At 53.6% G+C, this 24,744-nt stretch overlaps 1 protein-coding gene across 3 annotated transcripts in view; it reads left to right on the top strand.

The window, feature by feature from the left end:
- The window catches only part of PDE2A (phosphodiesterase 2A), a 94,217-nt gene that overhangs the window by 51,316 nt on the left and 18,157 nt on the right, over nucleotides 1-24,744 (top strand). For all 3 annotated transcript variants that reach the window (XM_043906488.1, XM_043906480.1, XM_043906497.1), the window contains exons 3-6: nucleotides 9,149-9,238; nucleotides 12,796-12,884; nucleotides 21,730-21,839; nucleotides 22,599-22,654. In XM_043906488.1, coding sequence (XP_043762423.1) covers nucleotides 9,149-9,238; nucleotides 12,796-12,884; nucleotides 21,730-21,839; nucleotides 22,599-22,654 — 345 coding nt within the window. The remainder of the gene's footprint in view (nucleotides 1-9,148; nucleotides 9,239-12,795; nucleotides 12,885-21,729; nucleotides 21,840-22,598; nucleotides 22,655-24,744) is intronic.

Raw genomic sequence — 24,744 nt, 5'->3', positions numbered from 1 at the left:
GTCGATGGGATTCTCCAGGAGAGAATATTGGAGTGGATTGCCATGCCCCCCTCCAGGGGATCTTCCTGACCCAGGGATCAAACCCGTGTCTCTTAAGTCTCCTGCATTGGCAGGTGGGTTCTTTACCACTAGTACCACTTGGGAAGCCTGACTCTGGGTGAGAACTGGGCAAGTCCTTTCCTGCCTCTCTGTGTCTTAGTCTCCCCTGGTTAAGCTGGGGACTAGGTTCCATAGGCCTGAGACCCTGTAGACTCCAGTCCTGTGCGAATTCTCAGGAGGGTTGAGAGGAGGACAAGTGACCCACCCAGGAAGGCTGCCTGGAGGAGGTAATCTCACTCATGAAAGAAGGTGATAATGTTAGTGCTTCAGGGAAAGGGCCTCTTCCTCCTGACATACCATCTATCCCCTGCCCTCTCTGCATGGGGAGGTGATCCTGAGGCAGAAGGGCCCCCAGTCTGCAGAGATGTCTTGGAACTGTTGCCAACGTCCTCTGTACAAGGCACTCTCATTCCTTAGGCTCCTCTAAGACAGTAACTGTGCTAGACTTGGGAGACTTTGAGAGGACTTAGCTGTCTTCCTGGCCCAGGGGTCTTCAGAAGTCATGGGGTCCACCCCTCTTGCTTGGTAATGGCATATACCCTTCACAGCCCAACAGCCCTGGGCACTTGGGAGTCTAGCTGATCATTTGATAGCTCAGTGAATACCTCCTGACACCCGTGATGGGGGTTGCATGATACTGGGGTCTGCAGGAGGAATAGGATACAACCTCTGCCCTCTAAGAGCCCCCGGTCTGATGGGGGAGCCAGGTGGACTATAGTGGGAACTCTGCACTCCACGCCATCATGGGGAGCACAGGCTATAAGAGCCCTGGGTGGGAGACTCAGACTGGCCTGAGCGAGGGAGCAAAGACAAAATGTTCCTGGAGGGAGGCCCAGAGAAGGGAGGCCAGTCGCTCATTTATTCAATCATTCATGGGTCCAATTGTTCCTTCGACCATCGTTTCCTGAGAGACATTAATTCGTCTCTGACGCTGGTCCCAGCGGTTCACTCAGCTCCATCCTTCTCTCCCGCCTGGGCCACTGTCTCTGCCTTTCAGAAGCTCCTGGACTTGCTTTGTTCAGCTCCCAACCCACCCTGAAGGCCATGTGAGGGGGTGAGGCTGAGAAGGGTTCAAAGACATTAAGGGTCATGGGACCCAGAGCTGAAGGCCAGCTGGGTTCACTCAGTCCTTTGTTGGGGCACCAACTCCCTAGCAGGGCCCTGTCCTTGCCTATACACCACTGGCGGCAGGCAGCGCACCTCCCTCTGACCCAGGCTTCTCTTTAGTGCTATGACTGACTCATGGCCAGCTTATACCTGTCTCCTTGGGACTCCCAGGCCATGCCTCACCTTGCCCGCATGGGCCCTTGGCCAGGAGTCAAGAACAGTAGAGGCATCAGGTGTTGGGGATGGCAGTGATGAGGGGCTGCTGTGTGCTTGGGAGGAAGGCTGTGACGCTGAGGAGAATGTGAGCAACGCGGGTGGAGGTCGCTGTTGGCTCTGCCATGAGAATGAGGCAGAGGGACATGGGGAGCATGCCTAGGCATGAGCCAATCCTGAGCCCCCGCCCCCTCACAGGCCATCTTCTGCCTCCCCTACTTGGCTCTGGCCTCCCTCCTTCTGCCCATTCTGCTGTTCCCTCATCCCATCCTTTCCTCACCCCAGACCCTGTGCTAGGGACTGAGGGGGCCAGAGAGTCAAGAGCACAGAGAGCTGACTGGCCATACAATTCCTACCTGGCTGAGATGGGCTTGGAATCGGTGAGGGGCTCGGGAGGGGCTGGTTGTGAATGTCGGAGGCAAGGAGCCCACAGGATGGAGCTGAGCTCATCAGGGAGGTGGAGGGATGTGGTGGGGGGTCTCCAGGACCAGGCTCAGGTGTATTCTACAGTGCACGTGTCTCCAGTGTGGCTCGGAGGCTGGAGACGCGGCCCTGTTGGAGTAACAACTGAAGCCAGAGTCTGCGAAGGGCAGGGGAGGGGCGGAGAAGGGGTTGGTGGGGAGACAGGGGGAACAGAGGAGGGAGGAAGGAGCAAAGGAGGGAGGGGAGAGGTCAGGCCCTTCCTTTAGGCCTGGACCCCTGAGCTCTGAGGGGCCCCTTCCACACACCCTGGTCTCCTGTCACCCGCCTGCCCCACCCAACTCTCTTTCCAGGACCTCTGCCTCTCCCTTCCCTGGGGACCTTCTCTGAGGAGTCCCCCTCATATGTGGAAGTGGCATGGACTTGCCAGAAGACGGGTCATTCTCCCCTGAGCAAGGCCCCTCTCTTCTGATCCATAGTCTCCTCACCTATGAAACAGGATGGTCAAAACAAGCACCTCCCAGGGTTCATGGGAGGACTAGAGACAGTGTGTGTTGCTGGGTCTCCAAGTGTGGTCCCTGGACCAGTAGCAAGGAGTGTGTTAGAAATGCAAACTCTTAGCCTCATCCCAGACCTATTGCATCAGAAACTCTGGGGGTAGGGCCAGCAACCTGGATGCTAACAAGCCCTCCAGCGGTTCTGGTACACAGGTTTGAGAAACACTGGTGGATGCCCCTAGCACACAGTAGGTGCCTTTTCTTCCCTGAAGCCTGATGCCCCACTCAAGTAGGACTCTGACATGTGAACTTGTCCAACTGAAGCCCGGGCCTGTCTCCTGCCACTTCCTCAGATCAGGTCTCCCAGGGATAACCAAGCCTCTTTCCTCTATTTTCTTGACCCTGGTCCAGCTCAGCTTTGTTGAGGGGAGGTCTGGGGCTGCAAGATCTTAGCACTCCTGGGCAGCTCTCCTCTGTGTGTTTAAGGTGCCAGATCCATTCAAGGCAACTCCTTGGGCGCACAGCAGGTCTGGGTGGGCAGGAGGGGCGAGAGGAGGAAGGGCCGCCCCTCCTGCTTCCTGGCTGTCTCCTGACTGTGGGGTGAGCCATGCTGCAAGGGCTATAAGAGTCACAGAATAAGTTCCAGGTGCTCGGGCTTCGCTAGGGTCTGAGGCCCAGTCCCCAGGGCCTTCTCTGTCCTGAGCCCCCAGGAAGCCTCCTTTGGGGGAGCTTTGCCAGTCATGCTGGTGGAGCAGATGGGCTTGCAAGTGCCAGGCACATGCTGGGTGCAGAGACAGATGGGCTCCTTTGTCCCTGAAGGCCCTGTTCTCTGGGAAGAGGAGAATATGTGTATGATGCCCACCAGAACAGGAGGCAGGAAGCGGAAGAATAGATGGCATCTGCCCTGGCACCCTTGGTTTCTCCCATCATGGCCACCTTCCTGGGTGCCCTCATTCTGGGGGTGCCAATCTTGGGTCAGACACTTTCACCACAAGTACTCAAGATGACCACCTGGGGGGTTAGGGAAGGGGTGGGCAGGAGAGACAGGAGCTGGGGGCAGGGAGCAGGAGTGTACAAAAGAGAGAGGGCAGAAGCCATCTGAGAGAAGAGAGGATTTGGAGGTGGGAAAAGACATTGAGACTCAGAGGTGAGACAGGGGAGCAGCCTGTGACAGACACGGACCGAGGGAGGCATGGCAAGAGGGAGAGACCCACTTGGAGAGATCGGGGAGACAGAGCCTGAGAGAGACACAGGTCCAGAGGGAAGGAAAGAGAAATAGAGTGAGAGGGACTCCAAGGTCCTTGAAGGTCCCCATTTTAGAGAAAGGGACACCAAAGGCCAGAGAAAGAGGGGGTTCCCCAACCCCAGGCCACCCAGGGGACCTAGCACAGGCAGAGGTGGATAAATCAGCATGTATGGCCAGTCCCAGTAACACAGCTTGCCTTAGGAGGTACCTTGCCATTGGGTTTGATATTATTGCCTTCTTCTAGGTCGCTGTGGGGGCACGAGGAGGCTTCCCTCCGGAGAGCAAGGGGTGGGCTCTAGTTTCCCAGCAGCAGGGAAAGCAATAGGATGGTTGATGGAGGTGGCGAGAGACGATGAGACTCACAGAAACAAGACAGGAGAGCAGCATGTGACACTGACCTTGACCTTCAAGAAGGCCATCAGTGCCTCTGCTGGTGGCTCCAGAAAGGATAAGACCAAGGTCTCTAGCTTCATATAATCCATTAATGAGTTAGAAGTCATTTTGTCCAGACTCTCTCCCTACTCAAATGAGTGCAGAAAGGCTGATCCAGTCTCAGTGCTGGCTCCAGAGGAGACCTCACTCCAAACAGGGCCCACTTTCTTGGTACCTGGGGTACTTTCTAGAGTGTGTGGGGAGTGGCCCCATCTACAGTGCTGAGTAGACCTACCTCCAACCATAGAGCTGCAGGTAGGGAGCTGGGGAAAGTATGAAGGCTCCATCCACCCATCCATCCATCCTTCTACCCATCTATCCATCCACTCATTCATTCATCCATCCATTCACATATCCATTCAGTTCAGTTCAGTCACTCAGTCATGTCCAACTCTTTGCAACCCCATAGACTGCAGCATGCCAGGCTTCCCTGTCCATCACCAACTCCGAGTTTACTCAAACTCATGTCCATTGAGTCGGTGGTGCCATCCAACCATCTCATCCTCTGTCATCCCCTTCTCCTCCTGCCTTCAATCTTTCCCAGCATTGGGGTCTTTTCCAATGAGTCAGTTCTTCTCATCAGGTGGCCAAAGTATGGGAGTTTCAACTTTAACATCAGTCCTTCCAATGAATATTCAGGACTGATTTCCTTTAGGATTGACTGGATCTCCTTGCAGTCCAAGGGACTCTCAAGAGTCTTCTCCAACACCACAGTTCAAAAGCATCAATTCTTCGGCACTCAGCTTTCTTTATAGTCCAACTCTCACATCCACACATGACTATTGGGAAACCATAGCTTTGACTAGATGGACCTTGGTCAGCAAAGTAATGTCTCTGGTTTTTAATATGCTGTCTAGGTTGGTCATAGCTTTTCTTCCAAGGAGCACACGTCTTTTAATTTCATGGCTGCAGTCGCCATCTGCAGTGACTTTGGAGCCCAAGAAAATAAAGTCTATCACTGTTTCCATTGTTTCTCCATCTATTTGCCATGGATCGATGGGACCAGATGCCATGATCTTAGTTTTTTGACTGTTGAGTTTTAAGTCAACCTTTTCACTCTCCTCTTTTACTTTCATCAAGAGGCTCTTTGGTTCCTTTTCACTTTCTGCCATAAGGGTGGTGTCATGTGCATATCTGAGGTTATTGATATTTCTCCCGGCAATTTTGATTCCAGCTTGTGCTTCATCCAGCCTGCCATTTCACATGATGTACTCTGCATATAAGTTAAACAAGCAGGGTGACAATATACAGCCTTGACATATCCGTTCGCCCATTCTCATTGAATTAAAACACAAAACGGTAGAACTATGTGTTGTTAGCTGGAAGGACCCATTTTTACTAGTGAGGAAATAAACTCAGAAGAGGAAGGGGCCTACTGAGACCACACAGAATTTCCATAGTCAGTCTGGGACACACTGGAAACAGCTGCTGTTCGCTGTACACCACAGATTCTCCTCTGGGGTCTGGGAAATTGCTGGTTTTTTTTTTATTTACACTGATATTTGTTCGATATTTACACTGATGTTTGTTCACGAAAGCTTCAAGGGCAAGAAATGTGACCTCTTTCACCCTACCCTGAGCTTGGCTGTATGTGTTTGAGTGTGTTTATTTGTGTATGTGTGTACATGCTAAAGTGTATGTTTATGTGTGCCTTGTATATTGCGTGCATGTGTGCTCAGTCGTGTCCAAGTCTTTTTGACCCCATGAACTAAATAAAGCCTGCCAGGCTCCTCGGTCCATGAAATTTTCCAGGCAAGAATATTGGAGTGGGTGGCCATTTCTATAGGGTTGCATTTTTATCCACGTGTGTGAGTTTGTGTGTGGGGGTGTGTGTGTGCATGGCAATATGTGTGACGTGCAGATGTGCCTGAGAGCAGGTACGGCTCTGTCTGTACTTTTCCTCTCCTCATCTGTTTAAGATTTCTGGGGTTTAAAACCCTTTGACTTGAGCCTCAGTACCATTGACTCTTCTCCCTTCACTGGGGCAGCCATTCTGACCTCTGAGCCTCACCTCATGGTCTGTGGAATGTGAACTATTTCCTCCCTGAGTTGATGCAGGAGGTGAAATAGATTTGGGATCTTGGCAAGATTCAAGGAGAAGGCAGCATGTGAGCAAATCGTAAAGGCCAAGTGTGAAGTGGCCCTTCCCAGCTATGCTTCCTACACTCAACACCCGCCATCTTGGGGCAGGCAGGCAGGGCAGGGCCAGGAGGTGGGTGGACAGACGGATATCAGGCAGAGACCACCCAGGGCTTCATCGCGGTGCTTCCCTCCAGCCCACTGGGCCCCCTCCCTGCTGCTCCAACTGTCCTTAACTTTCCTTCCCAATTCCCCTCTTGTGCCATTATCTTGCCCTTAGCCTGAGGAGTCACAGAAAACTGACCAATCCAAGCAAAGGCCAGACAGGCATCCACCAATCTCAGTAAAGGACAGTTCAGGGTATTCCCCAATCCAAGTGAAGGGCAGGTAGAGGAGCCACCAATCAGAACAAAGGACAGACTATTCTCTCTAAGGCCCCTGGGGAGGGAGCTGGGGATCAGTCCAGAGCAGGAAGAAGACCGAGGCCGGAGATCCAGAGAGGTAGGTTCTGGATCTGCCTCTGTCCTGACTGGCTGGCTGACCACAGATGGGGCATTGCTTTTTTTTGAGCCTCAGTTTCCTCATCTGTCAAATGGGGAGACTTAGCTGTCCTAAGCCTGTGGCTTTGAGACATGTCTCCCCGGACATCAGAGCTCACTCTGTCACCTTGGCCCCTCTTCAACTTCCACACTACACACACAAACTCCATCAGAGGGCAGGGCCCTCCACTTAGCTTGTCCTTCCCCACTGCCTCCAGGCAGAAACAAACCTAAAGCAGCACTACCTTCTGGGGCCAAGCCCTTGGAACCACTGTCTGAGAAGCCTGGGTTGGCAGACTTTATTTCAGGATTATCTGGGACATCAGCTCTTCCTCGCCTCTTTAGTTGGCAGAATTGACCTAGAAAGGCCACAGTGGCCAACATGTTGCTGAGCCCTGGACCTGTGAATCCATTAGAAGTATCTGCACCTGTGTGAACCCATATGTGTACCTGGAGGGTGTCTGAAGGCAGGCTGGGGTGTTTCTGTGAGAATATGATGGTCTATGATTGGCTAGCCAGATATGTGTGGTGCTGAGAGTGTGTGAGCTATGATGAGGAGTGCCTTAGGATCAAAGGACAGTTGATCCAATTTGGGGAATGTATTGTGGAGTTGGCAGCTCCTGGTGTCCTAGGATGGAGACACATCTTCGTGACTGAAATGTGTCTTCACTTGAGCAGTGGAAGGGATCAAAGGGAGGTTGGGGGTTGGAGAAGACAGTGCCATTTGAAGAGAAAGCCCACCACTGCTCCCTCAACCTGGAACACAGGACTGGGTGGGAATGGGAGTCAGGGTAGGGAAGGAAACTGAAGCCAAGAAAATGCAAGGTGAAATCTGGAGCCAAAGCCCAGACCGTAGGCTTCATTTGGACTCCAGTGCAGGACTCCCCTCTGTAGCCTCTCTGAAAAATGGGCATCTAGCCAATTTTTGCATACCCCCCCAAGTATGGGGAGCTCAGTTCCTCACCTCTCTTCTAGTGGCCTCTGCCTATGTAGCAAGGTTCTACCTGGAATATATTTCACCCCCCTGGGCCAGGGTCAGCCTCCTATGAAATCCTGTGAATCTCCAGGCTGTCTCTGGGGCCACAGAGTCCAGTCGCCCTGCCCAGGAAAGCTGAGATATTGGAGTCAAAGAATGAGCCCCCTGGATCTGTTCTGCTGCAGACAAGGCATCCCCAGTTTCTCCATGCAGGACTTGGTTTATTATTCTCTCTTTACATACGCCACCTCCTTTGAATGAGTCTCTTCTTGTCCTTACCTGGGACATAGTGCACTGGGGATGATCTAATCAGCCCATGGACATGGACGAACTCTCATCTTCCCCAGTTAGGGTAACATCTTTATTAACATGCGCTTGCAATCTCAGTGTTTTAATATATTACCAGCCACATTTATGCTGTGGGCTCATACTGAGCTTGTGGCCCAATAAGAGCCTCAGGCTCACATCACTTTTACAGGAATGGGGGCCACGCCATGTGTCTTCCATCCTACAATTAATCACTGGGCTCTATGAACACAGACTGAGCCATCCACAAGGAAGACATCAGAAAAAACTTGCAGGGGCTAGTGGGGAGGGCCTGGCTGAGTGGATGGTATGAGTCACAGTCCTGCTTTGGCCCTGGATCCTCTGTTCTGTTACCTTTCTCTTTGATCCCCATGGTTTTGGCCAAGTTAATAGAGCAAGAAGCAGGGACCTTTCTTGTCTTGGTTCCGGCTCTCCAAGGACGAGGCCTGTTCCTGGGACAGGAAGGCTGTGAGGCAGTCAAGGCTGAGTTCTCCTTCCCCTTCTATCTCGCCAGGGGCTGGCCTCACTGTGTTTCTTGAATCTTGTGGGCTCATGTACCCCATGGACTCTTATTACTCCCAGCCCCTCACTAGGATGAAAAATGAGATGGTGCAAGACCACCTCCCTCCTCGGGAAACTGAATGGGACCCAGGTTCAGCAAATGTTTCGCTGAGCACCTGTGTGTGTGGGCACTCAGTTTCATTTCATCATCACATCAACCTGTAGGGGGAGATAGCCTTAGTTGCCCCCAGTTTACAGATAGAAGACTGAGGCTCAGTGACTTGACCGAGATTCACACTGCTTATAAGTAGTGGAGCTAGAATTCCAATTTGGAGCTTTTTGTTGACTTGTTTCGTTTTATATTAATGCAGAAGCTTGCACTTTCCCTGCTATGCCTGAGTTGTCCATGGCTGAAGGACAAGAGACCTAGGGTCTAGGTCTAGGTCTTGACCTCTTGACTTACTGTGAGTTCTTTGCTAAGTCCCTGACCCTTCTCTAAGCCCCAGACCCCTCATTGTAAGATGAAGGGACTTGGACATTTTAAGACCTTAAGACTTGTTGGGGAAATAAAAGAAGACTGGTTGGATTCTGAGTTCCTAAGATCCTGGGATTCAAGTGTCTGCTAGCCTTAGGCCCTGGTTTAAGCTGAGAGTTTGTATTCCCAGCCCCCTGGGTAGGGGCGCTGTCCTGGCCTGCCTGGCAAAGGCCCTCACTGCCCTTTCCTCTCTTCCAGGATGCTTTGCTGAGCCTGGGCTCTGTCATCGACATTGCAGGCTTGCAACAGGCTGTCAAGGAGGCCCTGTCAGCTGTGCTTCCCAAAGTGGTACGTGCCTTGTTCCATACTTTCCTGCCCCTTAAGCCTTTGCCCAGCTCCTCTTAACCTACAGGGTTGAGAAGGAAAGAAGAAGCAGGGTCTCTGCCCAGAGGACTCTCATGGGGAAGTGAAGGGTATGGGCGAGTGTTTAAGAGGGCTTCCTGGAGGAGGAGGACTAAAACTCAGCCCCAGTGAATGAACTGATATGGGAATTCTGGAATGTCTGGGACAGAAGGGGCATTAGAGTGTAATTGGAAAGATCATGTCTCAGATTATGGAATGGATTCACTTAGAATAATAACCTAATGGATTCACTAGGTAGGACCTAGTGAGTCACGTGAGGTTTGGAATATGTATAGCAGGAAGGATTGAGAGTAGAGATGCAGAAGAACTTCCTTGGTATCAGCTGTGTGCTGGAATGGGGCTCTGCCTTGATAAATAGATCTGTGCTGAGTTCAGGTGTCCTGTCTAGAGTCAGGAGCCTGGATAAGATGTCCTCTAGAAGCCTCCAGAAGCCTTTAAGCTTCTCTCTGACCCATCCCAACACCATAGATGAGGTTGCACACTGGGAACATGTGGAGGGTGGCTGCTTGGGCCCCTGGTCACCTGGTCAGCATGGTTTCCTGGGCCTGGAGTGCCTGGATGAGAAGACTGTGCTCCTCTTCAGTTGCCCCAGGCCACTCCTCAACTCAGCTCCCATGGTCACTATGCATCCCTTATGCAGGAGGATGAATGAACTGGCTCTCAAGACACAAAGCAGCAGTGTATCAGTTGTGCCAGACAGAAGGGAGCAGGGGACTGTCAGTCTGGGGAGGGGGGCTCTGACACCCTAAGAGGCATGGGAGACTTACCAGAAGAGGAAATGCCTAAACTGAGTCCCATAGCCTGGGGTGTTCCCTCCTCTACCCTAGACAATAGCCACCAGCAGAGCCTACTGTGTCTGAATCTGCTGGATGAATGATCCACCCAAGGCCCAGAGAGGGAGGACACTTCCCCCAAGGTCACACAGCATGACAGGAACAAATGGGGCTTGACACCTAAGCATCCCCATTCTCTTTCCTCAGCTCTGTCTTTTCAAAACCTCCTGGAAGTTCAGAGCCCAGGAGGAAGACTAATGAGTGAGCTTTATTGAGCGTGAAATTGGTAGGAAGTGGGTGGTGTGTTGGCTCCCAAAATAAATCCTCCCGGAGATGGGATTGAGGCAACATCTGGCCTGGGATGGAGAAACATCTGGAAAAGAAGAGGTGGGGAGGTTGGCAGGTCAGCATCCACGAGGCTGCCTTGGGGGTGGGGAGGAGGAGGGTCTTCACAGGCAGGATGCTGGTGGTGCCAGCAGAGATGCCCTTGTACTAGATTAATTGTATCCCCAAAGCAGGGGGCCAGGAAAACAGCTCCGGTCCAGGTGACTAGATCCCTGGGACAGTGGGAAGTGTTGGTCTTGGTCCACCCCAAAGACCTGCATGAGCTAGGGAAGCCCTGACTTTGGGGAGGGAGCCCTGTCTTGACTGCATGGAGGAGCTCAACTCTCCAAAGAGGGGTGGGGAGACTCCAGGGAGGGGAGCTGCTGGCACCTGGCTCCCTCATCAGCACCCATTGTGGCAGGCAGCCGCAAATGCAGATGGGACTGATGTGTCTGAAATGATTCCTCCTTCTCTCCAGTAAACTCAGCTAATTTTAACCCAGAGGGCTGTGAGTGATGGGTGGAGGCAGACAGACACCCGGAAGTGAAGTGAGGATGTGCGTGCCTGCCTGCTTGCCACCCTCGGATTGCCTGCCCCTCTCTCTGCCAGGGCAAGACTCTGGGTGCTGGGTAGTGTCTTAACTTTTTTGGGGGACCAAATCCTACAGGCCCCTCCTAGGCTGAGTAAAGGGTTGGTTGACAGGAGGAGGCTGAATATAGATGAGGTGTGAGGGCCTCCTTCCCACCGATTTCTTCATCCCTGAACTCCCCTACTAGACCCTCACCTGGGAAGACAAGGGGGCCCGGGTCTTCCTGTGTCTGCCCCGCTCACCCTCCACAGGTCCTGTCATTTCTGGCCTATGCCACTTCTGAGCTTGGCTCAGGTTCTCTGGAGGTGGGACTGGGGCATCTCCTGGGGGTTGGCTGGCTGGGGACAGCCAAGGACAACAAGAGTGTCTGACATGGTTGTGGACTCTCACAGCTGTGAAAGGCAATGGCTTCTGAGAAGGACTCCACACTTACTTTAACGGAGCTTCAGTGTCACCACCTCCAGAAGCCCTCCCTGATACCGTCAGCAGAGAGGACAAGCCCTCCATTCTCCCACTGAGAAAACAATGCCTCTCGGGATACTGAGCTGGGCATATGGGTACCCCCTTGATGGGGTGTAGGCTCTGCTGAGCACCTGGGTCTCTCTCATCACATGCGACTCCAGCAGTGGAGATGCTCTGCAGACAGGTTGGCTGTGGGTCTCTAAGAATGGCCAGTCCCCCTTGGAGGGAATGTGGATTTTCTCTTGTGGGTCAGTGAGGGCAACTGCTTCTGCCAAGACATGGTCTGCAACTGAAACCAAGACTGCTCTGGGGGGCAGTTCCTGACAGTCCAGTGGTTAGGACTCTGTGCTTTCACTGCTGAGGGTGCAGGTTCAATCCCTGGACGGGGAACTAAAATCCTGCACACTGAGTGGCATGTCCCCCCACCCCCAAACAAAGGACTGCCCTGGGTCCTTAGGGAGGGTGGATTGACAAGCTGCAGATTTGATATGCTTCAAACAGGGCTTTGATCTCACTCTGGGGAGTGATCATTCCAAAATACAAATCAGCTCCTGTCTCACAGGGCTCACCAGCTCCTCCCTCCCCAGCAGCAGTCCCTCTCCCCAACGAAACCCTCCCCAAGCTCCCTTCCCACTCAGCACCCCTGATCCCAAACCCACCTCCTGTGCCACCCCCCGGCCCCGCCACTGTCGGTTCCATCAATGCTTTGGACTCTGTACACCTACCTACCTATTATTAATACTTGGCCCAGAAGCCATTCTCACCCACTCCCTTTTGTTGTTGTTCAGTTGCTTATTTGTGTCCGACTCTTTTGCGACCCCCATGGACTGCAGCACACCAGGATTCCCTGTCCTCTTCCATCTCCATCTCCAACCCACTCCCTAAATATGTCTAATTCCCATGTCAATTACAACTTTAAAGTCACTCCCTCCAAGAAGTCCTCCTGGCTTGGCTCACAGTGTATGATTTCTTGGTTGTGTATCTGAAGTAGGAGGGAAGATACCCTCTTCCCTGCAGAGCCTCTTCTGCAGTATGGCCCCAAGTGGACGCTCAGTTATTGTCTGTTGAGGCTGCAGTCTCTGCAGGGAAATATCTCAGGGTTGTGGAGTATTGGCAGGTTGTGGTCTGTTCCTTCAGCTCATCAGACCCTCCCCAGGAGAGTGAAGTGCTGAGATCACAGGGGAGTTTTTCTACCCTGGCTGCACTTAGAATCACCTGGGGAGTAATGACGGACAAACAGATGCCTACGACCTTGTCACCCAGACCTGTGTCAGACTGGAAGTGGGTGGTGGGAGGGCCTTTCCTTTGGATCTCATGAGTGCCTTCTGTTCTAGGAGACAGTCTACACCTACCTGCTGGACGGGGAATCCCGGCTGGTGTGTGAGGAGCCCCGCCATGAGCTGCCCCAGGAGGGGAAAGTGCGGTGAGCTGCTCTCCACCCATTGCCCCCTCACATGGTCAAGGGAGACCACAAGGTCTGGCCTCACCCTCCCCATCTGACCTTGACCTTAGCCTCCCTGCCAGCTGGGGTTCCCTGGCTGGATCACCGGCTGCAGCATAGAGGGGAGAAGCACTGTCTTCTCTTGTGTTGTGTTTGGAGAGTGGATGACACAGGGAAAGTGCCAACTGCTAGATTTCCTCCTGGAGAGCTATTCTAAACCACTGCAGCCTTCTTAGCTTGAGTCTCAAAAGGTCAGGGCTACAGTTTGTCAGCTAGAACCCCAGCAGGCAACGATAACTGCCTGCAGGTTCTCACAGAATCACAGAACTCGGAGTCACAGAATGCCGGACCGCATGGTGTCAACTCTGAGAATGGGGAGATCACAGACCACGTCCCGCTGTGGGTTCTGGAGCCTGGCTGCTTGGGTTCAAACCCCAGCTCCAGTTTACTATCCAGGGCAAGGGACTCAGCCTCTCTGTGCCCCGGTTTTCTTGCTTGTAAACTGGCGATAATAATAGTACTCATCTCGTAGTACTATTATGGGAGGATTCTTGGGAGGATTAAACGTTTAACACATGTAATGCCCTTAAAACTGTATCCATAATGAGTGCTAAATGTCTGTTTTTATTTTTATTATGGTAGAACATTGGAATCACTGACTTCAGGAACACGGGCTCAGTGCCCTATGGTCCCTTGGCACCTCTGAGCCTATTGAATTTAGCCTCCCTGTTTTCCAGATGAGCAGACATCGTGAGATGTGTCCAATGCCACATACTTGGTGTGAGGCACAGCCAGGTCTGGGACACGGTATCCTGGCTCCTGGCTGTCCAGGGGAGAGAGAAGGGAAATGGAGCTTGTCTGATGAGAAAGTGTGGATGGGCAGGAACTCTGGTCCAGAGGAGGGCAGGCCAAGGAGGATACGGGCACTGCCTTCTGAGTAGTACAGTGGTGTCATGGACCCAGGGAGCACAGGGTCGGGAGCTATAAGGGCTGGGTGGACACCAGTGGGGGGTGTTACCAGGAGGCAGTGCTCCACTCCAACATGTCAAACAGTCAGGGATGCGGCTTTTTCAGGTAGTAGCTGAGGTTGGCAAAACACCTGTCACAGAGGCCATGGAAAGAGCTGCTTTTGGGGGATGCCAGAGGTCCTGATACTGGGGATGCTGGTGGTCCTGAGACACCCCTCTCCTGACACGTGGAACCCTGGCTTCTTTGATGCTGTTTTATCCTCCGGCTGTTCCCCATGGAAGGGGCTGGTGCCTCTCCAATAGCTCTGAGCCTTCCCACCTCCTTTTCTCCCAGTCGATTTTCCCACAGGGTGGGCAGGTAGGTGACACTGTCCCCTTTAGCATCATTTGACAACTTCTCCTCTTGAGAACTGTGTGAACTAAGGCAGCCATGCTCTTCTCTGGCTTCTAGTGTCCCATCTGTAAGATGGCAGGATAGGCCTGGGAGGTCTTCAGAATCTTAAGGGAAAAAATGCTATAATGTCCCCTCTTCTCCTCTGAGCCTGTACCCCTACCCCTAATCCTCAAGAACTTTATTTAATATGAGCTTGTCTGATCTAGGAAGTTTCCTCGAGGCAGCCTGGGAAGGCTCTCCTGGCAGAGGGCTGCAGGATCGCAGACTCAAGACAGCAAGAAGGGAGCATCCTTCAGGGTCTGCATTGCTCCTTCTGAGCCTGCGTGAGCTGGGGTGGGGGTGGGCGTCTGCGGTCCAGGCATCTTTGAGGGGCTCAGATCCTCTGCAGCATCAGAAGCCCTTTCAGTATCCTCACTTCCGGCCACTTCAGATTCATTAAAGCCTTTGGTAAAGGTACCAAAAAAAAAAAAAAGGCAATTAAAAGTAAATGTTCCAATGCCATTAGCTCAGAGTTGAGAGTGGAGAGGGGAAGACTGCTGGGACACAAGGCTCAGAAATCCTAGAAGGCTGAGGCGGCAAGGCGGGTGAGGGGGCAAGCGGGCGTCCCACCAGCAAGTATGGGGGCGAAGGTTCAGGCCAGTCCTCTCTTTTGAAATCTGTGCTCTGCCCACTCACCCACTCACTGCGTGTCTAGTGGTGAGCCCACCTCCTCGGCTTGGACTGAAGAGACAGAGGTTTGCGGAAGAGACAAGAGCACATGAATGCGAGTCAGACAGGCCTGGATTCTAGCCCTGCCCCATCCCTGCCCCACTGGGGCCCCTTCCAAGCCTGTTTTTTCATCTACAGAATGGAGAAAACAGTGGGCCCTGCCTATGGGCTTAATAAGATGCCAGGGCTTAGCCCAGGGCCAGCACACAGTAGGTGTTTAATGATTGCTGATTGCCCTCCACCCCCAAGTCCCAACGCATTTACTCATTGGGTGACCTTGAGAAAATTACTTCCCTCCCAGGGCCCTTCTGAAAGTGCCCTCTGTGGCTCTCTGAAGGGCCCTCTGGTGCGCCATCGGGAGACCAGGCACCAGCCCCAGCCCAAGGTGGAGCCTGCGCGCTGGCCCCAGTGGAGGGGGTGCTCCTCCAGGAAACCCTGGAGGGCCGGCAGGGCGGGCAAACAGCAGCAGGTGTGAAGTGAAGGCGGATCATAAAGACAGATAAGGGCCCAGGGTGGTGTGGGGAGGCAGGGTGGAGATGAGCCGGGGGAGTGAGGCGGCCCCACCGGCTACCCAGCCCTTCCTGTGATGCCCCGCACCCCTCCACGGGTTCACAGATGCCGTTTCGTCCCGGCATGAGTCCTGGGTTCCCTGCCTCCTTGTGCTTGCCGAGCTGTCTCCTCCCCCGCGAAGTCCTTCCGCGTACCTTCTCCACCCTGACCAGCCCATTTCCCTTCTCTGCCAGGGCCCAGCCCGAGGGCCGCTAGGAAGCCTGCTGCATAGATCCCCAGCACTAAGGAGGATTCAGTTTTCCAAAAAAGGTGTCTGGGCCTTGGCAGCCTCCCTAGGGGATGGGTCTGTCCAGGAGAAGAACCCTGGGCTGGGAGCCAGGACAACATGGCTGCCATCACAAGCTCATGCTGTCTCCCTGGGCCTCAGTCTACGCTATGTGCTCTGATAAGCTGGGGCACTGTGACGTCTGAGGACTGCAGGCTCGGAATCCTGAGGCTGCAAGGGCGGGGCGGGGTTCTTCAGGGCTGGAGAGGGAGAATCCTGGAGGGCTGCCTGGGCGAGAGGCTTCCTGGAAGCCTTCTCTCTCTTCTCTGGGCCCCGCCTCAATCTCAGTCAGCCTATTTCAGTCCTCTTCTCATTGTGTCTCCTGCCATGTTAAAGCCTCTGATTACTCCCTGCTGAGTACAGTGAAAGCCTTTCTGACTAGAGCGGAGACACCGCCCACCCCGTTCCCAGCTGGCTGTCTCCCTCTGCCACCGTTTGGGGGGGCCCCGGGGCCCAACCTTGATAGAAATTTCTTCCTCAGAGTTGACTAGGCCCCCACTCACTGCAGAATCCGTCTGCCCCTCTGACTGACCTCAAGGGACACAGAGAACAGTCTGTTCCCATCTCTGTGAAGTCTCACATTCTGGGGGAGGGAGAGGGAGGCGGAAAGGAGGGTTGGGGTCTTGGCCTGAATCGTAATTTGTCTCCAAGAGGGATGAAAGATGAGAGTGAAGATGAGGACCCTGGAGGTGGGGGGCTCCGTCAGGGGAGGGAGGTCTCACCTAAGAAGGGGCTCAGAGGAGTGGAAGAGGGCCTGGTGCTCTTTCCAGGCCATTGACCCCACCAACAGAGAGCCTTTTCCTCTGCCCTCCACTAAGCAAATAGTTGTTAAAGGGACGGAACCATCATAAAATCCACGCCTGTTCCTCTCCCCACTCTGTGTCCATCTGTCTTTATCTTCACTGGGGCAGCCCATGACCACCCAGGCACCAGGACTGAGTCATTAGCCTTCAATCTGGACAGCTGGCCCCGGGGCTGTGGTGTTCCCTCCCCTCCAACATCATCCTGGTTGGAGGGGACAGTCAGGAGGGGAGAGGAGGCAGGGCGGGGGCGCTGAGTTGAGGGGACGTCATGGGGGATGTGGGGCTTCCCCGGTGGCTCAGCGATAAAGAATCCGCCTGCAGTGCAGGAGCCACAGTAGACATGGGTTGGGTCCCTCTGGGTCAGAAAAATCCCCTGGAGGAGGGCACGGCAACCCACTCCAGTATTCTTGCCTAGAGAATCCCATGGACAGAGGAGTCTGGCTGGATATAGTCCATAGGGTCTCAGAGAGTTGGACATGACTGAGTGACTTAGCAGGGAGACAGGCAGGCAGACATGAGTGGGGGATGTGAGCAGTAGATGAAGCCCCAGCCCTGACTGGGTGGAGGAGACACAGCCTTGGAGTCCCCTACCCACTTCCAGCATCTTTGAAACCTCTAGGGGTACAGCAGTTCTGGGAAGAGTGAGGCAGCAGAAAAGGGCTCATAGCAGGGTGGGTTGAGGTGAGCATGGCCTGGCACAGCCCTGCCCAGAGCTCTGGGATGTGGCTGGCCAGAAGAGGGTGGGTTACAGAGCAAAGTTCCGAGGTGTGGGGGGACTCCTGAGGGTGGAAGATCCTTGGAAGGCCCAGTGCTTGGTGGAAGATCTGGACCCAGTCAAGGCTCCAGCCTTGACCCTGCCCCAGCCCAGCCTCCCTTTTGCTGTTCCAGGGACGTCTGAGACTACAGGCCCTCACTGAGACCCAGTTTCTGTCTCTCAGATTCTCCCTCTCTAGTGAGAGTTTTACTCAGCAGCCAGCATGATCAGCCTGAAATTGAACCTGACCTTCACCTTGGCCTGTTCAAGTCCCTGGGCTCCCACTGTCCTCAGGATCAAGCCTAGCTCCTCAGGACCCTGGCCCTCTGCAGCCGCCTGGCCGGTGGACCATCCAGCAGACACACATTCTTTCTTTCCTCTGAGCCTTTGCCATGCAGTTCCCTCCACCTGCACTTCCTTTCCTGTCTGCCTTGATAGCATCTGTGTGTCCTCTAAGACTCAACTCAGGCATCTCCTCCTCCAGGAAGCCTTCTCCTTCTCTGATCCCACTTCTGTCCTGCATAGGGGTCAGCTGGGGCCTGCTCTTCCTTCCTTTGTCAGGCTCCCATCTCTGCACTCCGGCGTGGGTCTGTACTTCATTTGCTGGACGACACCATGACTCCTCCTCTTCTCTTGGTCTTCGATACCAAACCTGACACAGAGGGACTCTGTGGAATAAACAAATACTCTGTGGAATGGCTTTAAGCAGAATGTCCTCATAGTTAGGACATCTGCCCTGACTCTGGTGGGGGCTGGATTTAAGGGACCCGACAGGAGGCAGGAGGCGAGGAGAGAGGCTGTTGCAGGTCTAGGGGAGAGGTGTCTATTTGAGCCGGGCAGTGGCTTGGGAATGGAGGGCAGGGGAGAGCTGTGGGGATGCAGGGGTGGTGACTCACCCATTGGATGGGGAGGTGAGGAGAGGGAGACACCCAGGACAGTTTGAGGAAAGCTGCAGGGGACCCGGTGGATGGTTGTGCTACTTCCGGGGAAGTGGTGGAGAGGATAAGTTCCGATCAGGACTGCGGGGGTCTCTGACTATTTCAGGGAAACCCAGGGCAGGCCTTCAGCCAGACTTGGAGTCCTGGAGCTTAAGAGATTGGGGGCTGGAGAGTCATGAGACCATGAGCACCGAAGGGGAGTTTTGTGCAGAAGAAAAGCTCAGGGCAATTCCTTTATCAGGGTCCTGGCTTGAGGGCAGAGTGGGGAGGTAGGAGGAGAGAAGCCAGGGTAGCCCACAGTCTGGGGGTTGGGAAGAGAGGAGTCAGGGGTCAGTGAGATGAAGCTGCAGCACTTACTGACCAGCAGTGCAAGGACCAGCGCCACCTGGTGGCTGACCGGTAACTAGCTTATCTGAGGCCAAGAGATTGGGTGGGGTCCGCTACAAGGGGTCTGGCTGAGGGTCAACAAGGCCAGTCCCTGTCTCCACGAAGCCCCAGCCTTTATCAACTTAGTCCCTCGGAAACGTGGCTGCCATTGCCTCCTGCCACCCTAGATCCCTGTTCCTTCCTGGGGTGACTGGCACAGTTGGACAGCTCAAAACTGGAATCCGGCCCTCTAGAAACCTAAAAGGTCCAGGTGTGGGGGTTGGAAGGTGGGAGACACCAGTGGTCATCGTAGAATCTGAACCAAGGGACCAGGAGTGAATGGGTTGGATTCAGAATGTTGTATGACCCTGACTAAGGCATTCAGCCTCTTTGGTCCTTAATTTCTCTAGCTGCTGGGACCTGATCTGGGGACTCGCAGACTACCCCTCTCGTTTCCTCACCTGACCTTTGCTGGGCTCCCATGAGTGACTCCACATGCACACACCAGAGTCCCAGCCCTGCAAGCATCTCTTCTCTCCAGGCCAGGCAGTTCCTACAAACACAATTAAGTGGAGGCAGCATGAGGGATGAAGAACCCAGGACAATTAATCATCAGGGAGTGACATTTGGTGAAAACTCAGGTGCTTAATTAAGCAGGAAGAGCCAGAGGCTGGGGCAGGGGGGATGTGTGGTGAAGGCAGAGAGAAGCTCGTTCTTCCTACCATAGGCTCCCCTGTCTCAGTTCCCACCCCTGCCCCCATCACACCGATGCCCTATGCCTCCTTGACATTCACATCAGTCCTCGTTGGAGCCTCAGTCCCCTCTGGTCTTTAGGAAGACTCAAGGGTACTGGTTAGCAGTATGGGCTCTGGTGCCAAATGCCTGGGTTCAAGTCCAGGCTCTACCTCTTGCTAGCTGTGGGACTTCGGACAAGTTACTTAACCTCTCAGCACACTAGTTTCTCCACCTGAAAAATGGAAAAGATAATAGTATTTAATCTATGGGATCACTGGGAATTTATCTATGTAGGTTGACTGGACTTCATGGGCACATCAGTTCAGTTCAGTTCAGTTGCTCAGTCATGTCTGACTCTTTGCGACCCCATGGACTGCAGCACGCCAGGCCTCCCTGTCCATCACCAACTCCCAAAGTTTACTTAAACTCATGTCCATTGAGTCGGTGATGCCATCCAACCATCTCATCCTCTGTCATCCCCTTTTCTTCCCGCCTTCAATCTTTCTTAGCATCAGGGTCTTTTCCAATGAGTCAGTTCTTTGCATCAGGTGGCCAAAGTATTGAAGTTTCAGCTTCAGCATCAGTCCTTCCAATGAATATTCAGGACTAATTTCCTTTAGGATTGGCTGGTTGGATCTCCTTGCAGTCCAAGGGACTCTCAAGAGTCTTCTCCAACACCACAGTTCAAAAGCATCAATTCTTCAGCACTCAGCTTTCTTTATAGTCCAACTCTCACATCCATACATGACTACTGGAAAACCATAGCTTTGACTAGACCGACCTTTGTTGGCAAAGTAATGTCTCTGCTTTTTAATATGCACATAGGGATGCCTAATAAATTTCTGGAGTCCCCCTCCTGTGCTTAGCACCAAAAGTTGCTCCAGATGGTTTTCTGAAGATTCTGATGTTTCGATTTCTACTCTGTCCCCCCAAGATCTCCCTGGAAAGCTTAGAGAGGTTAGGTCACTTGCCCAAAATCAAGTGGTAGCTATGGCAGGATCTAACCCAGACAGCCTAGCTCTGAGCCCTGGCTTTTATTTGCTCTGTGGGATTTGTGCTGTACCCTGAAGGTACCTTTCCCATTATCTACCAGCAGGAGGCACCAGAGGCCAGACTGTAGCTGCCTGCTCCTCTGCATGGGGAGGGGAGAGTCAGGGTCTGAGACTCTGATTTTTTTTTTTTTTAATTGAAGGACAATTGCTTTACAGAATTTTGTTGTTTTCTGCCAAACCTCAGTATGAATTAGCCGTAGGTATACATATTTCCCTTCCCTCTTGAACCTCCTTCCCATCTCCCTCCCCACCCTACCCCTCTAGGTTGATACAGAGCCCCTGTTTGAGTTTTCTGAAACATACAACAAATTCCCATTGGCTATCTGTTTTACACATGGTAATGTAAGTTTCCATGTTCCTCTCTGCATACATCTCACCCTCTCCTCCCCTCTCCCCGTGTCCATAAGTCTGTCCTTTATGTCTGTTTCTCCATTGCTGCCCTGCAAATAAATTCTTCACTACCATCATTCTAGATTCCATATATATGTGTTAGTATACAATATTTATCTCTTTCTGACTTACTTCACTCTGTATAACAGGCTCTAGTTTCATCCACCTCATTAGAACTGACTCAAATGTGTTCCTTTTTATGGCCGAGTAATATTCCATTGTGTATATGAACCACAACTTCTTTATCCATTCATCTGTCAATGGACATCTAGGTTGCTTTCAGGTTCTAGCTATTGTAAATAGTACTGCAATGAACATTGGGGTACACGTGTCTTTTCAGTTTTGGTTTCCTCAGGGTATATGCCTAGGAGTGGGATTGCTGCGTCATATGGTGTTTTTATTTGTAGTTTTTTAAGGAATCTCCATACCGTCTTCCATAGTGGCTGTATCAATTTACATTCCCACCAACAGTGCAGGAGGGTTCCCTTTTCTCCTGAGACTCTGATTTTTGCCTTTGTCATATCCACCGTGCAGCGGCTCAACTTGTCCAGATCCTCACAGATATGCAGGGTCCAGCCCGCTGTGTGTCCCCAGGCTGGGGCCTGTTCCTCTTTGATCCAGAAACTGAGTGTGTGTGCTAAGTCGCTTCAGTAGTGTCCGACGCTTTGCAACCCTGTGGACCATAGCCCTCCAGGCTCCTCTGTCCATGGGATTCTTCAGGCAAGAATACTGGAGTGGGCTGCAGGGCCTTCTCCATGGGATCTTCCCGACCTAGGGATTGAAACCTCATCTCTTGTGTTCCCTGCTTGGCAGGTGAATTCTTTACCACTAGCACCACCTGGGAAGCCCAGGGACTGAGAGGTAGAATCGTATCCTCTTTTCAGAGAGGCTGTGATCTCCCGGAAGCGGCTGGGCTGCAATGGACTGGGCCCCTCAGACCTGCCTGGGAAGCCCTTGGCAAGGCTGGTGGCTCCACTGGCTCCTGACACCCAAGGTAAGGGCTGGGAGCTGGGCAGGGGCAGGGAGGGACTGTGGCCCCTGCTCCCCAGACCATATCTGTCTTCTATCCCTGTCTCCATCTCTCTGTCTCCTTCTTTCTCTTGCTTTGTGTTTCTAGCAAACCCGCCATCTAATTCTCTCCCTATTGTGCTACTAACCTCTCTGAGCCTCAATTTCCTGGTCTGTAAAATGGGAACAACAGAACCTACCTTGAGGGGGTGTGGCTTGTGCTGGTGGTTAGATGGGCTGTAGTTGTCACGCTCTCTGTCACTCTCTGTTTTTCTTTCTTTTCCTCTCCACGTCCCCTGTCCGCATGTCTCTCTGCTTCGTGTCTCAGTCTCTCTAGGTCTCTGTCCTCTGTCTCGATGTGGAAAGTGCACAAGACTGGGAGTCAGGAGACCTGACTTGCTGTGTGATCTTGGGCAAGTCACTTCCCCTTTCTGGGCCTCAGTTTCCCAATCTGTAAAATAGGGGTGCTCAGCCTTACCTGCCTCCCTCCATCCCAGGGTTGCTGGGAGGATCATGAGAAAGTTGCCAAGAGCGGGGGTTTCCTTCTACGCAGGGGTTGTTGCTGTGGTCATTTTTGTCACTGCCTCAGGACCCATCTCTCTGTCTCTCCGGGTCTCTGGGTCTCTCTGTGTCTCTGTCCCAGCCTCTCCCTGTCTGTGTCTTTGTCTCCCTCCCTGGGTCCTGGCTCAGTACCTCTGAGCCTCACTGGCCCCACGGGACCACCTCATTGCCCTCTCCCCCTCAGTGCTGGTCATACCGCTGGTGGACAAGGAGGCCGGGGCTGTGGCAGCTGTCATCTTGGTAAGAGCGGTTGTGGGTGGAATGGGGAAGAGAATAGGGGATGGAGCAAGGGAGGGTGCACTGGATGGAGCCCCATGGTGTGTGTGTGTGTGTGTGTGTGTTGAACAGTAAGTTGGGGTGGAGATGGGGGAAATGGGGGTCTGGGAGGAGTCTGGGAGGAGCCCTCTGCCCCACCTTGAATGGGCAGGATGAAGCTGCCTGCCCATCAGCAACCTGTAGAGGGATATGTGAGCCCCATCTGGACTCTTACCTGGTGGAGCCTTGACACAGCCCTGACCAAGACATCCTTCAAGATGCATTGGGGGCAGTGTCCCAAGAGGCCATGCATGCAGCCAAATGGGAGAGAACCAAGTGACCCTGAGGAGGGGTGCGCAGATACGACCGACCCGATCGAGACAGTGTGGGAAAGCCAGTCAGAGATGGGGGTGACTGGAGCTGGGAGGCTTGAGGAGAGGAGGCCCCCGGAGCAGGGCTGCCTGGGAAGGCATCCAGCCCCAGCCAGACCCACATCCGAGGCTGGGACAGATGCCAAGCAACAGGGTGGGCTTCCTGGGGCGGGTGACTGGAGGGGAGGGGGCCTCAGCTGGAAGGAGGGACGCTGCTGGGTTGGGGGAGATGGGCCGGCAACCTGAGGCAGGGCCCCTCCTGCTCTCTGCTGCCCCCTCGCGGAGCTCCCCGCTTTCGACTCCCCCTGTGGGGCTGGGTGAGCTTTGCGGGGTCCGGGCTCTGCGGTTCTTCCAGTCTCTTAGGACTGGATACAGGTTTTGAGGGTGCACCCTCAAAATCTGTGTCCAGTCCTAAGAACTGAAGGGTTAGCGCCCTCAAATCGCCGTTATTAGGGATCGACTTCTGCGGAGGGGACCACCGCCTCGGTAAAGGGCGCGGACAGATAAATGAGCCGGTCTCGGAGCGCCCGCCCGGTGACTCCTCCTGAGCTCATTAAAACGAAATTAAAGGTTTCCGAGGCGCCTGACCTTTCCCAAGCTGCTGGCGGGGGGTGCGGGGGGCGGCCACGGGGAGAGGAGAGGAAGGAAGGGACACTTGGCTTGGTCTCCTCGGAGCCCCATCTGCCTGATGGAGGGGGAGGCGGCCCCCTTGGTTTCTCCCGCAAGCTGCTTCGCCACCCCCAGCTTCTGTCCCCGCAGGGAACGGATCTGCCATTGGCACCCAGTTCTCAGCGCCGCTTGCCTCGCTCCTCTGGTCCCCATCTGTCCCAGAGCTGGTCGCTTGGAGGAGGACCTGGGCTAGGCACACTATACAGAGGTGGGGTGTGGGAGGCGATGGCTTGGTCGCCCACCTCTGCTGAGGGAAAGGGGTCTGGGGTGCCAAGTTCCTAGAAGGACTTCCTGTGTCGGGGGCTGTGAGGGCTGGGCCAGTAAGGAGGCAGCTCCTACAATGGCAAGATGCTTGGAAGGTTATTGTGGGCAGAAGTATGGTTGCTGTGACCGATGTTCACTGTGGCTCATGTCAGGCCAGGAGTTCAGGCTTCAGCCTTCTCCTGGGGGTAGGAAAGGCTCTGTGTGTTGGCAAGGGGGATTGGTCAGATCACTTAAATTTATGGCACCCAAGCAAAACACTGCTCTGGGCCCTGCCTGCCCCAGGACAGGTGCTGAAGCAGAGAGAGGAGTCACACTCATTCCTGCCTTTTAGAAGCTCAGTCTGGGGGAAGGCAGGGTCACCCTCATACCACCACTGGCCAAATGAAACAATGCTGGAGCACCAAGGGGTGCCTCACAGTGGAGACAGCATTTGAGTGGGACTTTGGGACGTGGGGAGGGGGGAACAGACAAAGAAGAAGGGATAGGATATTCTAGGACCAGCATGAGCCGAGTCAGGGTGGTGGAGTGTGGAGGGGAAGAGTGTGATACAGCAAGGCTGAGGAGTGGGATGCGTGCTGGTGAGCAAGATGCTACCTGTGGCTGCCAGGAGTTCCTGACTACTGTCCGCTCACCTCCTCAAACACCCTGGGCAGTGAAGAGCTCTTGAAAAGTATTTGGATTATTTGCAATCTGCCTCCCCTCCAAGCCTGGCCCTTCCTACTCAAGTGGAAATGTTCTTCTCCTGGACACCCCATCCCCAGAGCATACAGA

Source organism: Cervus elaphus, chromosome 1 (assembly GCF_910594005.1).
Source record: "Cervus elaphus chromosome 1, mCerEla1.1, whole genome shotgun sequence".
NCBI classification, from domain to species: domain Eukaryota; kingdom Metazoa; phylum Chordata; class Mammalia; order Artiodactyla; family Cervidae; genus Cervus; species Cervus elaphus.
Note: the sequence above shows the minus strand (reverse complement) of the source record. Positions and strands in the feature narration are given on the sequence as shown.